The sequence below is a fragment of the Anopheles maculipalpis genome, chromosome 2RL (genome assembly GCF_943734695.1).
Source record: "Anopheles maculipalpis chromosome 2RL, idAnoMacuDA_375_x, whole genome shotgun sequence".
Lineage (NCBI taxonomy): Eukaryota > Metazoa > Arthropoda > Insecta > Diptera > Culicidae > Anopheles > Anopheles maculipalpis.
In genome coordinates this window covers 12,476,421-12,491,668 of record NC_064871.1, presented here as the reverse complement: position 1 = coordinate 12,491,668, position 15,248 = coordinate 12,476,421, and the positions used below count along the sequence as shown (strand labels likewise).

The following is a 15,248-nucleotide window of genomic DNA, read 5'->3' as shown; positions in this document are numbered from 1 at the left end:
TCACGACACATTTCAACACCATTAAGCCACCATACTGCCACAGAAACCTATTATTCGCATGACAGTAAGCTGGGATATGCAAATAGAGTCTGTCAGACCATCCCGGCACTAGTGGAAAATGAGGGATCAGGATTAGCACCACCTGAAGGAGGGGCGAATGTGGGCGATTTTTTGCAGTTTTATTGGTGCAAAAAAAAAACGCCTCCTTCAAGGCTCGTGATTCTTCAACGGACATTATAATTTGCGATCAAGTTTTAACGACCTGATAGACGAAAGTGGTATTGTTGATAGTGGTGCGATAAGCTACATTTTATTTTAACATTTATTTTATTCGAGATCATCCTCAAGTAGTGTCAGATCTTCTTGACCTTCAGATTACCTTGTCTTTTGAGTGTAAAATCTTTTAAGCTATTTTAGAAAAATAAAACTCACCATGTAACTATTCATTAATATAAAAAAAAAAAACAATTTCCTCTAACCTTCCACATGATCGCACATGTGCACTCAGGTCCTAATCAGATCATGATTTGAGTACTGTCACTGTCACAGGAAATTTACATCCGCTATTAAAACGTTTACGATGCGTCGGATTTAAATCAAAGGTCTTCTGGCAGGCGTGACCTGCAGAAGACTCTAGACGTAAAATAACCTTGACATGTTCCTTTCTTGGTATTGAATAGCGAAAAAATCTTCACCCAACAACCTTCAAGGCCTTGAGCGGTTCTTTTGCGATACCATTTTCGGTTAGGAAGAGCCACAAATCACACACACGCACACGCTAATAATACATCATCACCCAAAATCCTGCCGATGGTCGATTTTTAATCATCAATTTTTGACACCTTTGTCGACCTTACCTTTCCGACGCTAACGGTATGCAATCAACTAGACTGGTCGAGCATCATCCGATTATTCGGTAGCACGAAAACCAAAAAAAGAAGCCATCAGCCTGCGCACGTCAAGAACCGTGTCATCCTTTCCGTCATGGTATCGAAAATACCAATCACCCTGCAGCGGGCGACATGATCCACGACGTGGCATTATGCCGAACTTTTTTTGATCGCGTTGGCGGTTCGTGCCATCAAAACGGATCGTGAGAAAAATTCTTTTCCATTCCAACTGTGGTGTTAAGCAATCGGCATCGAACGCAACGCGATCGCGTGTAGTAAATGAACTTTACCAGCTTACCCACCCCGGCCCGCTAACCTTGGACGGGGCACATCTTCGGCCAAATATCATCCAAAGAATGATTCGTTGTTTGTGCGAGCGTTTTGAAAATGCGAGCAAATTAATGGACCGAGGCACAAATGGCATCGGGTCGATGTTGTTTTTGGGTAAAAGAATTCATTTACCGGTACGCGTGCCTTTTTTTTTGGATCGTAACATGCAAACATGAACTTCACTTCGCTAAAGAGGATGGTGGTAGTGATGCCATTTTTGTGTGCTCACCGTTTCTCAGTTACCCTTTGTGGCTGTGTGGCCGCGTATTTCGACTCATTTTAATTCGTCTCCCTCTGGTACGATGAGGAAATTTAGAGACGTGCACTCATGTAATTGTAATGTCTTTTTTGTGTTAGAAGAGCCACAACAGTTATTGCAGAGGCTGTGCTGGGTTTCCCAACTTCTCCACCGGTGGAAGGAAATAAATTTGTGGGAGAAGTTGCATGACTCAGACGAAGAGCACTTTCGTAGGGTATGAATTCAACTTCTTACATTAGTGTAATGAGTAATTAAATAATTTCAGAATTAAGAAAAAAGATTCGATTTAAAGATTCAAAGTCTTCAACAAATCGATGAGTCTTCTAATTTGTAGATTTTTTTTTTAATTTTGATCATTATTAACAATTTAAATTAATTTTAGAACCATCGTAGCTTTTAACGATAAATTTCAGAAACAAGTTTGATAGTAAAATGATTATTTTATTTATCATACACTTGGTAAACGATTCTGAAGAAATTATACAATCCATCCATCGTTTCACTGAGCATTTATTTTCACATAAACAATGTTTTCCGTGTTTCGCTCCAAGCATGAGGAAAAAAGCGATTTGGCATATTAAATAAATTTATTTTTTCGCACTTTCGCTTACATCAAACTGCATTTTTGATCAACAATTTGTTGAATTACATTAATTTACTTTACGTTGCCTATGGATTGCCACCAAATTGTATTGTTTCCTTTCCATTCACACCGTCCCAAAACCCACCCATAAAACGGGGGCATACGAAAAATTGTTTTTACAAGCATAATTTACACCGTCATCGGGTGAGCATTTCATGATCAGCACCGAGCGGGATGCTGCTTACCATACAATGGGGTGTTTGCGGGAAAACCTCCGCGCTGGAAGCACACACTGCAAATCGTACTTCCGATCCCAATCGGTTGCACAAATTGGCATTACATAATTGACCTCGTTAGCACCACACGATGACGTTCTGTGCTTCGTAAGCAGAGTTTTTTGTCTTCTTCTTGTGATGTTCAACCATTAATTTATCACCACACCACTCCCACACTCGCAAAGAATGCGTTACGCTAATCGATGCATATGCGCACACGCATATGCCCTCCCAAAAGCGGTGAGAAAATGAAGCCAAAATGAGACTTCTTTCCTCCTTCATTAATCGGTACCATCTGCAACTGCAGAAGGGCCCGAATAGAGATAATAAAAAAACGGAAATTTATGATCTGATAATGAAGCTACGCAAGAAAACACAAAAACCACCAATCCCGGATAAAAGGGGTTTGGTAAAGGAAAAAACATAAATTAAAACATAATGATCATCATCCTCAAGCTCATGGTGAGATTGATGAGCTTCCCTTTTGCTGTTCGTGTTTTCAACTTGTGTAGCTTTGTCTCGTTTTTGTTTTTCGTATCTCACTAGATAAGATGAAAGTGAAGGGTGCGAAATTAGCTCTCATCTTCTCATTCGAACCTTCCGAATAAAACCATCGGGTTACAGGAATATCTCTCTCTCGAGGGTGATAAAAATCACAAGATCGTTTCACGTATTAATCAGCAAGCGACGAACCCTCCCCGGGTTGTATGTGTGTGTGCACGCGGGTAACGCATGATTACACAACACAACTCCGTTATGATATGAGGGATTACATCGAAATGCTGTCCTTGTCCCTTCTTTGCCACTAAGAATTGATATGAGTAGCTCGAAGTGAACGAAATCTCAAGCAGCACTTGGACTCAGTGTGGATGTAAGCAGTACTCCTGATGGTCAATACATTAACTGGTCAGTAAATCCCCCGGCATAGCCCAATGTTCAGTATGCTTACACTCCCTCCCAGTTAAGCTAATCCATCTCCTAAGGTTTCTCGCGTGGATTTATCAACACTCCGCCCCGACAAGAACGATCCCATCACGGCACAGTTCGTGCTCGTGAGCCCATTCAGCGCGATCCTCCTCGTATTGCTCGATCGCTTTGCGTTATGCAACACCCCGAAACGACTCCCACGGTTCTCATCACAGTTGCAACGTGCGCCGGGTACGCGAGCTTCGAAGATCACCCTCACTTTTGCTAATTACGCTACCGATCTAACTGGTCAGATGCGCGTTGCAGACGTTGGTAAGCCTGCGTGACCTTGTGACCATGATCGCGTCGCGATGCGTCGCTGTGCTGCGTAACTGTTACTACGCTACCGAAAATTCCACCCAAATTGTTTGCCCCCGCCGCTTCGTTCGGCATGCTGGGTAATTTATTTTACCGCTTGTTACTGCCGCTTACAACATACCCCTTACAGCTCGTCTCTGCATGGCTGTGAAGATTGGGCAGCTGTTTTTGGGCGGATTTCCAACGAAACGCTGCAGCAAAGATTCGATTCATCATCACCCGTCAGCGGCCAGCGTACAGGTCTGGTCATATACACAGCCGGTCCAGTTCGGTGGCCTCCGGTGACCTCCGGTAAAGCATCACATCATGCCAATGTGCATTGTTTTTCGTTCCATCACTTTTTTTTTTGTACCACAACCATCCCCGTATTCCAGCACTAAACACTGGACGAAGAATTCAAACAACCCGCAACGTTGCCTGTGTGTGTGTGTGCATGATGGTGTAATTGGAAAAACGCCATTGCTTTCGCTACTGGATTGCAGTTTCCTTTCCAAGCTAACCGTATGGCTTGCGGTTTGCATTTTTCGCCTATCGTCTTTTTTGTATGGCTCGAGCTATGAAGGCATTCCCTTTTGCTCACCACGAATGACTCCAAACGTTGGAATGGAAGCAATCATTCAATTTGCGGGATTTGCCGCAAACCGAGAAACAAGATGGTGTTGGGTCGTGAAAATAATGAGCAAACGGTACGGAGCGGCACGGGCTGAATGCATCGAAGTGCCCCCAAGTACCGGCGGGGGTTGTTCGATCCGCAATGATCGTGTTTGTGGCATGATCATCAATCATGCAGCGCAACGGATCGCTGCATCGCTTTCGGGAAATTTTTGTTTACGAAAGTGCACTGGATGGAATTTTTCGGTGCGGTTTTTGCTTCTTGAGGGCAAATGGTTAGCCCGGAATGTTTGGAAGGAGCCGTGCCAAACAGGTTTTGGGATGTTTTGGCGGGTTGGTTGTGATAGGTGAAGATGATTTATTGTTGCTGTGTATTAATCGTAGGCTAGGTTTATTTTAAAATGGCAATGGAATGCATTGATTGCTTATACAATATATAGACATTAACTTACTTGTTTTGAAATTAAATATCCATAAACAGCTACAAATTAAATGTATAACTTACCTCAACATGATTTTTGCGCTATTAATCTAAATTCTTTATTCAACTAGATAGAAGACAGTAGTTCACGCATTTGCTTGTGCATTCATAGTCAAATTCAAATAATTATTACATAGTGTCTAGGGGGCGGCCTGGTGGGAAGTCGATAACGGCGCCGGTCTTCACACGGTAGGTCCGGGATTGAGACCCCTTCCGGACCGTTCTCGTTCTAGTCTAGTGAGCCATTCGATGACCAGCGTCCCCTAAAAGATCGTTAAGCCAAGAAGAAGTGTCTAATGGTGTAAAAAGGCATAAAACATTCACATTTTACAGGGGTTTTAAAGCGAAAACTTCCACTAACAAAGCCAAATAACACTAGCTTGCATCAATAATATTTGTCGTATTTTAATAAGAGTAGTTAAGTCTTACGCAATGTTCTGCACTAAGCCCTAAACGGATATCCGGAAAAATTAAAAAAAAATCGAATTAAAATCGAATAATTGCTTGATTTTCAGGACGATTTTCTAACCCCATTGAATTTTGTTTCGTAGATTTCTTGCACAAGTTTTAAGCTATACATATTAGTCATTAAAATTTTAAAAAAACCGAAATATTTGTTTTTTTTTGTTTTTGAATATTTGACAAAAAAGTGTACTCGAAGTTGAGTGAAAAAAGAATAATGATTGCCCAGCCTTTGGGTAAGAAAATCAATTTTAAAGTGTCCGGATTTCTGTTTGATGCACTGCATATCTGAGTGATTGTTCTATTATAAGAATTATAACTGGTACAACATTACAAGCGAAATGTTGTCTACAGCTAATTTGTATTATTTTCATCGAGGCTTTTCTGACAGCGGCTAGCTCCGTTTAGTGTTGGGAAAAAAGATCCGGATTCAGCTAGAGACCGATCCTCCGAATCCGATCCGAATCCCTGATATATGCTTGCTTGTGGAGGGATTGGAGTGTTGAGTTTTGGGTGAGTTATGTAAGCGATCGTATTGCAGTATCCGATCATGACTCGAGTTCCCATCACCGGTTCTGTTATCAGTTGAACTCAAGATTAATAGTCCTTTTTCTTCCAATCGTCAAGCAATAAAGACGTACGTTCTTGGTGTTCAATTCAATTACTGGTTTGCTCAACTCCGATAGTGCATTTTTTAGAGAGCTTTATAAATTTGGTTTTATTAAAGTGATTGATCATCACGATGTTATACACTAAACTATTACCGAAATTTTAAATACCAGTCCATAGCAGCTTCCACGTGGATGGACTGATCTGCCCAGCAGCCATTACAAAATGCATAGCCATTTTTGGCATTCCATTACATCGCTTCGGTGACCTTTGCTAACGAAATGCCGAAAACGCTTTGCAGCACAAATCATCAACCTGCTACAGTACAAACAGAATGTCGAAAGAGATCGCTCGCCATTGGCTTCGTTGGTAATTGTTGGCGTGGGTTTTTAGGGGGCTATTTTCGGAGCCACTGATGGCAGCATGAATAGATCAGGATCACATACAACATGCAAACGGCACACAACGGTAGCACTAACGGTAGCAAAACGGCAAATTGCTACGGGTGTAAAACAAAAATTTCAGCTCAGCACAGTCGGCAGTCAATCGCCCATAATTGGGTAATGAGCTTGAGGTTAAATGGCTAAACGAAGACATTCCGCCGAGGGGGCATTGCGGTGAAGACAGTAGGGATGGTACCATTTCTTTACATACGATTCGACCGTGTAGGGGTGTTGAATAAAGTGAGTTACTGTTGACTTGATCTCCACATCACCACAATGGACAGCCTAATGAGAGACAGCAGTACAACGGGAAAAAGCGTTCCCGCGTTCAATCTCGATAAAGATACGCACACCGATTGTGCAACACAACTGGACATGCTGCACCAATGTCAACGGGATGGACAGTACGGTGCACGATCGGTCACCTGGTGGACTGATCGTCGAAGCGAGTCGATCGGGAAGCTAGATCGGTCTATACTCGCGGGTTTTAGTTCATGCTCTTCAGGGAGACAGTTTCACGTTGCCCATTGTAGTTACCACATAGGTCCCCGATAGGTCAAGCCAAAAAAAAAGGTCAACTTTCACGGAAATTTCGTTGAAAAACTACGAAACAGAATAGAAAATAACAAACGAAGCTAACCCTAGCCATCGTGGCGGTGGGTCGGGAAATCATTACACTTAAATCGTGATAACCGGAAGGGATGCTTCACTTCACAGTGGTTCAGGCGCTACCGCAACTGGTCACGCGCTCTATGCTCGGCAACTGCAACAATCTTGTCTTTTTTTTTCCTTAACAGAAACAGAAGAAACAGTAATAGTAGAAGACGATTCCAAGACGTTTGCTACATGAACTTTGCCATGCACAACAATGGGAAGCGACAGCAAAACGTCAGCATTTGCCATTGTAATGCCAAACTCCGGAGCCGATAATCAGCAGCATTCACGGTGCTGCTGCAAAACGGTTTCGCGATTTGCATAAAACATGCGGCAGCGAACAAGCACACGCCGCAGACTCCACCGTCCAAATATTCGCTATCGAATGGCAACTAGGTTCGGCAACGTTTGGTGACATTAGACATTAGAGGAGGAATTGTGCCACAGGAACCATGTTTCGGGGTCCAATGGATTCGAATACTACTGAGCGAAAAATGGGGAAAAACGCTCTTTTCAACAGTCTCGTGAAGACGCTAACCTTTTGCGCTTGGTGGAACATCTTCTAGCTGCTTAACTGGTTGGTACTTACCAGCGCCTAAAGCAATTCTCATTTTAGCACGTTTCGGCAACACCGTTACGAAATTCGCCAAACGATCGTCAATTATTTCTAATAATTCTGTACAATCTCTTCCCTTTCCATTCTCGCCACACTGGCAATTCTAGTCCTCCTGATGGCCGCTGCAATCGTAAGCAACAATGGACAGTTCCTGCCTGGACCACGCTACAGCCTGGACAACATGCCCAAAACGGGCTTCACCTGTCGGGACAAAATTCTCGGCGGGTACTATGCGGACTCGGAAACGCAATGCCAGATGTTTCACGTTTGCGTGAAGGTGGCCGGTGTCGGTGTAAGTATAAGGTTCTTCCAACAAGACAAAAAAAACCACATCTCCAAACACCCCTTAAACGAAAACATCGTCGACCTCCTTGTTGACCCGAAGGACCCGGGAGGTCGCACCAAACGTGTGGGCTTCGAAGCATACCAAATTGCTGCGAACGAAAATCCGCTTCAATATAATCATTGGAGCATTGGCGGATGGCAAACGGCGTCACCAGCGTCATCAAATCGCCGTAGTCCACAAGCAAACCCCACGTCAGGGAACCGTTCCCAAGAGACTCGCGTGACCTTTAGGTTGAGCGTTTTTCTACCGCTGATGACTGTTCGCTTCGAGACGGTGCAGGTGGACAAGAGAAAGAAAGAGGGTCGAGTGGCGGAAAGAGTGCGCACGAGCATGGCATCATCGAGTAGACCCCTAGCAAAAGGTGGGCTTCTCTCGATGACTTCGAACCTTCGGTAGGATTGTCTCCGGCATGCATCGGGGAAGAAGTCTTGCCATTCGACTCGATCAGTCGTGCCTTGTCGCTCTCGCGTGTCTCCAAATCCAAATATGATCAGTGGGACGTCCTTGTACGCTGGGATGGATACATCGATCCACAACTTCTAACGGGCTCTCGGACATGATGTACCTTGCCCATGAGCGCGAAATACTTTTGCACGATCAGGTGTCAGAAACGCTTTGTTCTCAGGTGTGTCAAAAGGAGTAAGCATGAGCAAGCAAGCAAGCAAACGGAACTCGCATAGTCCAGGCGGGGTCCGCACAACACCCAAGGACGTCTAAACAGTTGGGGTGTGTTTTGTCGGGAGCTCGCGTACGTTATTCGTACACGATCGCGCAAGCTCACGATCACATTCCGTTTTCGCTACGAGCAAATGCCACCGATGGAATAGATAATGAGACCCCTGGCATAAGAAAAGAGGCTCCAAATCTCGACTTTCAAAATCAAATCTAACCTCAGCAACTTAACACACCAACTGTAAACACTTCATTTTAAGTAGACCGTTTTAGATCGTCGACCCGCCCTGATTGCCACCAAAGTTTTACGATGTCCAGCCGAAGGACGTTTCGTAACGTACGAGGTCACTGCGGTACACCGAAATAGCACGACGGATGGCACGCTGTTCCAACTTATCGATCCGAACCCACATTTCACACCTTCTTCGATCCGAGAAAGGAGATTCGGATCGGTTTTTGCGAACTTTCGAGCGTCTGGTTACGTTACGAGCTGCCAACAGATCCAACAATGGATCTCCCCATAGTATATGTGAGGCACACATACACACACACGCATACAACCGGAAAACCGAAATCAGGTCACATTTAAAGTTCACAGCCTTTGAAGCGATGATCGCGCCTAGATCAGGAGATAATTGCTGAGGGTTTCTAAAGTAACAGCTTAGACTTGGCTACCTCGGTAACGATGAGCGCAGTGTAAACTGTTTAATTTGCAGCTACCACAAAATTGCAAAACGTTGTTTCGGATACATTTACTTTCAATTAAAAGTGAACCACCGATCGTCACCCCCCTTTCTCTTTTGGAGGGGTTGTAAAACAATTTTGCAATCCTGCTCGACCGTTTTTTTATCAATCAATCACAATAGCTCTTGCTGTCCTGTTCTTGTTGCCGCCCGGGCTTTACTTGACGGATTTCTCATCCCCATCCCATGGTAATGAAAACGAAACCCTCGCTTTGGCGAGGATTTATTATATAATTCATCATCAACACGATGAATAATAAACGATTATTTAGGCAGATTGTCCCGCGAGTCTGTGGAGCATGTGAACAGTCGTCGCAAAACCAACAACAAAAAAATCGTCGTCCCTCCCGCAACCGTTCACCAGAAGTCACCGAGGTAGTAGGGGAGACTAATCAAATCATACATTGCTTAACCGCAGAAAACGAAAGAACTGCTGTGCTGGTAGGCTGCTGCAAACAAAAGCAACTGAGCAACAACCGCAAACTCACAATTAATCATCATATTCACACCGAACGGGTGTGCGCGCGTGTGCGCACCACTGCAATTGGACGACGGAGTCCAGTACGGGCTTAAGGTTTATCTTTTTTTTTGTTGCCGAATGGTGGCTGTATCAAGCAATCTTATCTTTCGCCGAATGAATGGCTACCGTGCTTGCTAAACATTAAACTCCTAAGGTGAAGTTTGGTGCTCAAGACGATGACTAGGGGAGTTGCCTTTGGGTAGCCACTGCGGCGGCGCCATACTGTCTGAGAAACTAAGCCACTGTACGCGTGTATCAACCTGACGTGCGTTGCGTCGCGTGTGTACAACCTTCAGCAGCAGCCAGTAATTACTCCGATCTACACAGCTTAAACCCTAAAGATCACCTGGGAGGGAGAGATTGGGAGATCCGAGACTCGGTGTGGTTGGTGCAGAGACAGACGAATGCATACCAGCTCTTGTCGAAAAGAGATGTGAAGGTTTCCTTCTCGGTTGTGTATTGCACCAGGGCAATTGCTTACTTCACACCTCACCAGCTCTACACGGGCGGTGCAGGCAGGTTGGTTTGCTATTGTTTTTAAGGTTCTTGCATTCTTGCGAAGTTGCTGGAACTCTAATTCATCTGAACGTTGCTCGCCTACGATTAAGAATTCTCACCAATTAATTATACTTTACTTCAACTCCAGTGACACCACCCTTCTTTGGACTATACCAATGGGAGTCACTGCATCAAAGCCAATCCAAAAGAAAGACTTCCCGATTATTGTGGTTTGATTAGCTGCGGGAGTTAATTTTTTTTCTCTTGATTTTTTTTTACACATACATACACTCTTGAAGGTACAAGACTTCCGCTTCCTGTGCCCCAATGGTACGGCTTTCGATCAGGAAGCTCAGATCTGTGCCGATTGGGGCGATGTCGACTGTGAGGCGGCCACACTGTACTACGGCAGCGACAACTTCGACCTATACCGGTTGGGTTCCGGATTCGAGAGTAAGCGGGCCCCGTACGCGGAGGAAGAAGAGGCCACCTTCCATTTGCAGCGTGCCGAAACGAGTAAGTGTCCCTATTTTTTTTTTTCCTTTTCCCACTAGATGGCTGACGGGTACTTGCTTTAACTGTTTTTGTTCAAACGCGTACTGTCTATGCGCTACTAAACGATCAATCTACATATTCTACAGGCGATGCTCGAAGAAGCAAGCAGTACATTGTTAACCAGAGCTCCAAACCACAACAACCACCAAGCCTGAATCAGATCCCTAGCGTACAGAAACCATCCCATCCACAACAACCTCAGCAATACTTCCGGCAACCGGTGACGCCCTCGGCAGCCACCACGTCTACCACGACGACGACCACCACCACCACTACTACAACGACTACTCCTGCCCCGCCGGTGGAACACATCTTCTACAAAACGAGCCAGGCACCAACGAAACTGCACCAGAAGCATGTGGAACACAAGCAACATCAGCTTCTGCTGAACCAGCAACAGCTGCTACAGGCTCAGCACTATCGGCAACTGACGGCGGCAGCAGCAACGGCAACGCCTGCCGATCGTCGACCATCGGTGGATGAAATTCGCACCACGACGCCTTCGTTCAACAACAACTTTGCTCGATCACAGCAACCACAGCAGCCGCAGCAGCCGCAGCAGCCCCGACAGCCACCACAGCAACGACAGCCACAGCCGTCGCAACAATCTCAGCAATCGCGTCCAACTCAACACAACGACTTCAACAGTAAATAGCGTAGTTTAGTGTGTTTAGTTAAGCGCTTCATCATCATCATCATCATCCACTCTCATCAACTGCAACGCCACTACCGACCGGAAGCTTGTTTTAGTGACAGGAAAACGCGAACCACTTACCACTGCTTGCATGACTTAACTTGGCTTAAACTACCTTTTTCTAGACGACTGGACTGATTGATAATTACGCACCTCATTTCACTTTGCCTTGCCGCTAAACGTTTGTTGATTACGTCGACGCCACCGTGCCATCCTCTCTGCATGCCGCTTTGATTGCTACTGAGGAGGACCGGCTTCCCTGTTGCACGGGAACTCCCATTTTCCAATTTTACTTCTCATCATGTTCATCGATCGAACTTTACGATAATGGAATGATTATTGATGGTTTTTCACACTTATTAAATCGTTACATTTGTGTTGCGTTTTTTCATCTCGTTTTTCTTATATTCTGTTTCATTTTTTCTCGTTTTCTTTTTCGCTTATTTATTGTTTTTCCCTTTCTGTGTGTCATCGATTCGGTTCGCTTCCGTTTCGCACGCTACCCAGCCGACGAGATCTTCCGTGGTTCGCACAGTTCGCACTTCTACAACAACCGAAACAACGGCAAGGAGGACTACGAAGAAGAACTCTACCGGAAGTCAACGACGACACCACGCTCAACGGCTGCGGCGGGAACGAATCGAGCCGCCTCACCCCAAGCTGGAACACGTGGACGTAACCGTGGTCGAGGTAGTGTCCGTGCACATCATCTGAACGCGCTGCGCAATGAGCTTAAACCGAGTACGAGTACCACACCGGTTACTGTGACGAAACCTTCAACGCCGCAGCAAGCAAACCCTCAGCAATACAATCATCAGCAACAGTTACAACAGCAGCGTCAGCAGCAGCAGCAGCAACAACAACAACAACAGCCACGTCAACAGAATACCAAGCTTCAAACGACGACACCCGATGACTTTGTGGACATCCCCAAGATCCCCAACTTCCGGCAGCAGCCAACGACCGTACTGAAGCCGCAACAATCGTCCGCTCAGGTTCCATCGTTTGGACAAGCGATCATTTCCACACCGGCTCCCTTCGCGAAACAACAGGTCCAGCTTCAAAGCCGAGGAAACACTCAGTTCTACAACACGCAACAGCAGCAGAAACAGCAGCAGATAGTTACGAGCTCAACCACCCAAGCTGCACCACAGTCAGCTCAGCGTTTCGGTGGCAATCCACCAGTTGCAAACAATTTCAAGATCACCGTCGTCACCACGCCACAATACGATCGTAACAACTTCAACCAGCCGCAACAGCAGCAACAGCCGTTTAACTTCAACAGCCAGCCACGTCAGCAGGCAGCACCGATTGTCAGCACTACGTCCGCTGCTCCTGTAAATAATCCGTTCCAGTTCTTTGGTTCCCAGACAAGCACCACCATTCGTCCGAGAAGCACCTTCGAGAGTCGTGCTACGGAACGTTCGTTTGATGAGGGTTCTGTCACTACACCTCAAGAATCCCAGCGCATCCGTCCGCAGTCGCGTACCTTCAACGTTGACCCAAACCGTCTGAACCAATTCAACTATAACGAGTATCAGGGCAGTCGCACCACCACAACCACAACGACCACACCTCTCTCGACCACCTCATCCACGACTCCGGTTCCACCGACGACGTTCGCTCCAGCCCAACAAAGCTTCCGTCAGCGAGCACCACAGCAAAATTCCTTCTTCAATCCGCTCTTCAACAACCCAGTAACTCAGGGTCCACCTTCCATCACGACCATCCCGCCGTCCGTCGTGCAGAAAGCCGTCCCGAAAGAACGCTACCAATCCGTTTCACGCACCGGCAATGAAGGACACACGCCCTCAACGGTGAAAAAGTTCTCGACGCTCGTGCCCAAGGATCAGTACAATCCGACCACCTTCAAACCGAACGCCATCAGCAAGAAGGCACTGCTCCAGTTCGTCAACCAGAAGAGTGTCATCGGGCTGGAGAAGTCACCGTTCATCGATCGCGTGAGCATCACTACCACCAGCACTACCGAGAAGGCACCGGCACCGGCCACGACCCGCTATCCTGGATACATTCCAACCGTTCCGCCCGTAACATCCACCTCTACCACGACGACCAGCACCACCACTACCACAACACGCGCTCCCTTCACTACCACGACGCGCGCTCCCTTCACAACCACGACTTCCACCACCAACACACCTCCTCCACCGAATCGCTTCTTCCAGCCACCAGTTCCCAAATCGAACCTGCTCACACAGTCCCCGATTGTGGTTACCTCCGCCAAACCGAACCCGACCGAAATTGACGAAGACGATGGTCAGTATCATCCGGAGCTGTACGAGAAAGACTTCTACCGTAATCGCGTCAAGGCAAAGGCTGCAGCGGCGGCCGCTCTTGCCCAAGCCCGCAACACCAACGGACTAGCCTCACTGTCCACGAGCGATGAGGAGGAAATCTTCCGTACTGCGCACTCCCAGAACATTGCCGCCAGTGGAAATGATCTGATACTGGAGCGTGCACGCCAAGCGGCCGCCCGCATCAATGAGTTCTTTTCGTCCTCCTCGGTAAAGCCTACGACAACGGCGGCACGCAAAGAACCGAAAGACGGCCAGCTGGAACCGGTCACACCGAAGGCCTCGGCAAAGCATCACAAGGACACGAGCCGAACAAAGTCATCGCACGGGACGAAGGGTGGCAGCAGTAATGCAACGCCACGTCCCTTCTCCAAGGCTCCAACGATTCCACCGAACGCGACCATCACCAAGCGGCCACCGGAAGATGATAGCTATGATTACGCGTACTACGACACTGGCAGTCCCGATGTGCCCGAGTACGACATCATCGAGGACTTTGGTCGGAAGCGGGTCTAGGGTGGCCGGATGGCTGTAGACTTAATCGTGGGGGACTCCCGTGTCTTCTGCTCCGGATGAATGGGGATGTCAGTGTGGATGGGTAACATGTCGTGTGCGCGATTTCGCGTATCCTTAGGCATGGGAGTATGAGTGGATTTTGAATGTAAAGGTGTGTGTTTGTGTGCCTAGCTGTGTAAGTGACCCGTGACGATATAGTGACCAAGCGAACAGACGCTCCTTCTCGCATACGTCATCGATCGACCTGACGAAGTCAATGAAGGAGAGCGTCATATACTGCGCATATAAACGCTATACATATGATGATAATATACTGCCATTAGCATTAACAAGAAACCACACAAACATTCATCCAACGACGATGGCTAAAGGAAGGTGCGTATGTGTGCAGCAAAAGAAAAAGCACACATACAGGTGCGTAAACACAAGGAAGCAGCATAAAGGACGAATGTTTTTCTACGGGACATCCAACCCAGCAGGAAGCCAGTATTTGTAATACACTCTCGAACGCACATCGATTTTTTTTCTTTCTTTTTCTTCCGGCACGTTTATCGTATGTTTTTGTTTCCTTCTTTCATTACCCTTTCCCTTGTCTTGTTTAGTTTTATGCTTTTACAAAATTTCTTATTAAAGTTATTGTTTGTTTTATGTTTAGATCACCTTCACCTTTCGCTATTTTTTGTTTCATTAATTCAACTACGACTAAAATATACACTTTAGCACTATTTCACGCTCGGTTAAGCTATCCCATTCAACACAGTGTAGGAAAATTCGTTTTCATCCAAGCATAACTTTAAACGCTACGATACAGATACAGATATGCTCAGACACATTCGCCAATCGGATAATAGTAGAAGGGTGAAACGGTTTGAAGCTCAAGTGAACCCGCGA

At 46.2% G+C, this 15,248-nt stretch overlaps 4 protein-coding genes across 7 annotated transcripts in view; 2 read left to right on the top strand and 2 right to left on the bottom strand.

Moving 5' to 3' along the window:
• LOC126558132 (E3 ubiquitin-protein ligase RING1) overlaps positions 1 to 15,248 on the bottom strand; it is a 470,233-nt gene that overhangs the window by 289,549 nt on the left and 165,436 nt on the right. The window lies entirely within an intron of this gene.
• Positions 1 to 15,248, bottom strand: part of LOC126559169 (MOB kinase activator-like 1) — a 284,421-nt gene that overhangs the window by 198,864 nt on the left and 70,309 nt on the right. The gene's annotated exons all lie outside the window — the stretch shown is intronic.
• The window catches only part of LOC126557706 (nucleolar protein 56), a 357,328-nt gene that overhangs the window by 277,883 nt on the left and 64,197 nt on the right, over positions 1 to 15,248 (top strand). The gene's annotated exons all lie outside the window — the stretch shown is intronic.
• LOC126559690 (mediator of RNA polymerase II transcription subunit 13) lies at positions 7,614 to 14,363 on the top strand. Its single transcript, XM_050215859.1, has 4 exons — positions 7,614 to 7,790; positions 10,577 to 10,793; positions 10,919 to 11,479; positions 12,034 to 14,363. Exons 1-4 carry the CDS (start codon positions 7,614 to 7,616, stop codon positions 14,355 to 14,357), a joined length of 3,279 nt encoding a protein of 1,092 aa, XP_050071816.1. The 3' UTR covers positions 14,358 to 14,363.

Excerpts from the sequence above, each read along its gene's own strand:
- LOC126559690 (XM_050215859.1), top strand. The coding sequence starts at position 7,614 with ATGGCCGCTGCAATCGTAAGCAACAATGGACAGTTCCTGCCTGGACCA. Across the intron at positions 7,791-10,576 it reads TGAAGGTGGCCGGTGTCGGT|GTACAAGACTTCCGCTTCCT; the intron begins GTAAGTATAAGG and ends ACACTCTTGAAG. Across the intron at positions 11,480-12,033 it reads TCAACACAACGACTTCAACA|CCGACGAGATCTTCCGTGGT; the intron begins GTAAATAGCGTA and ends CACGCTACCCAG.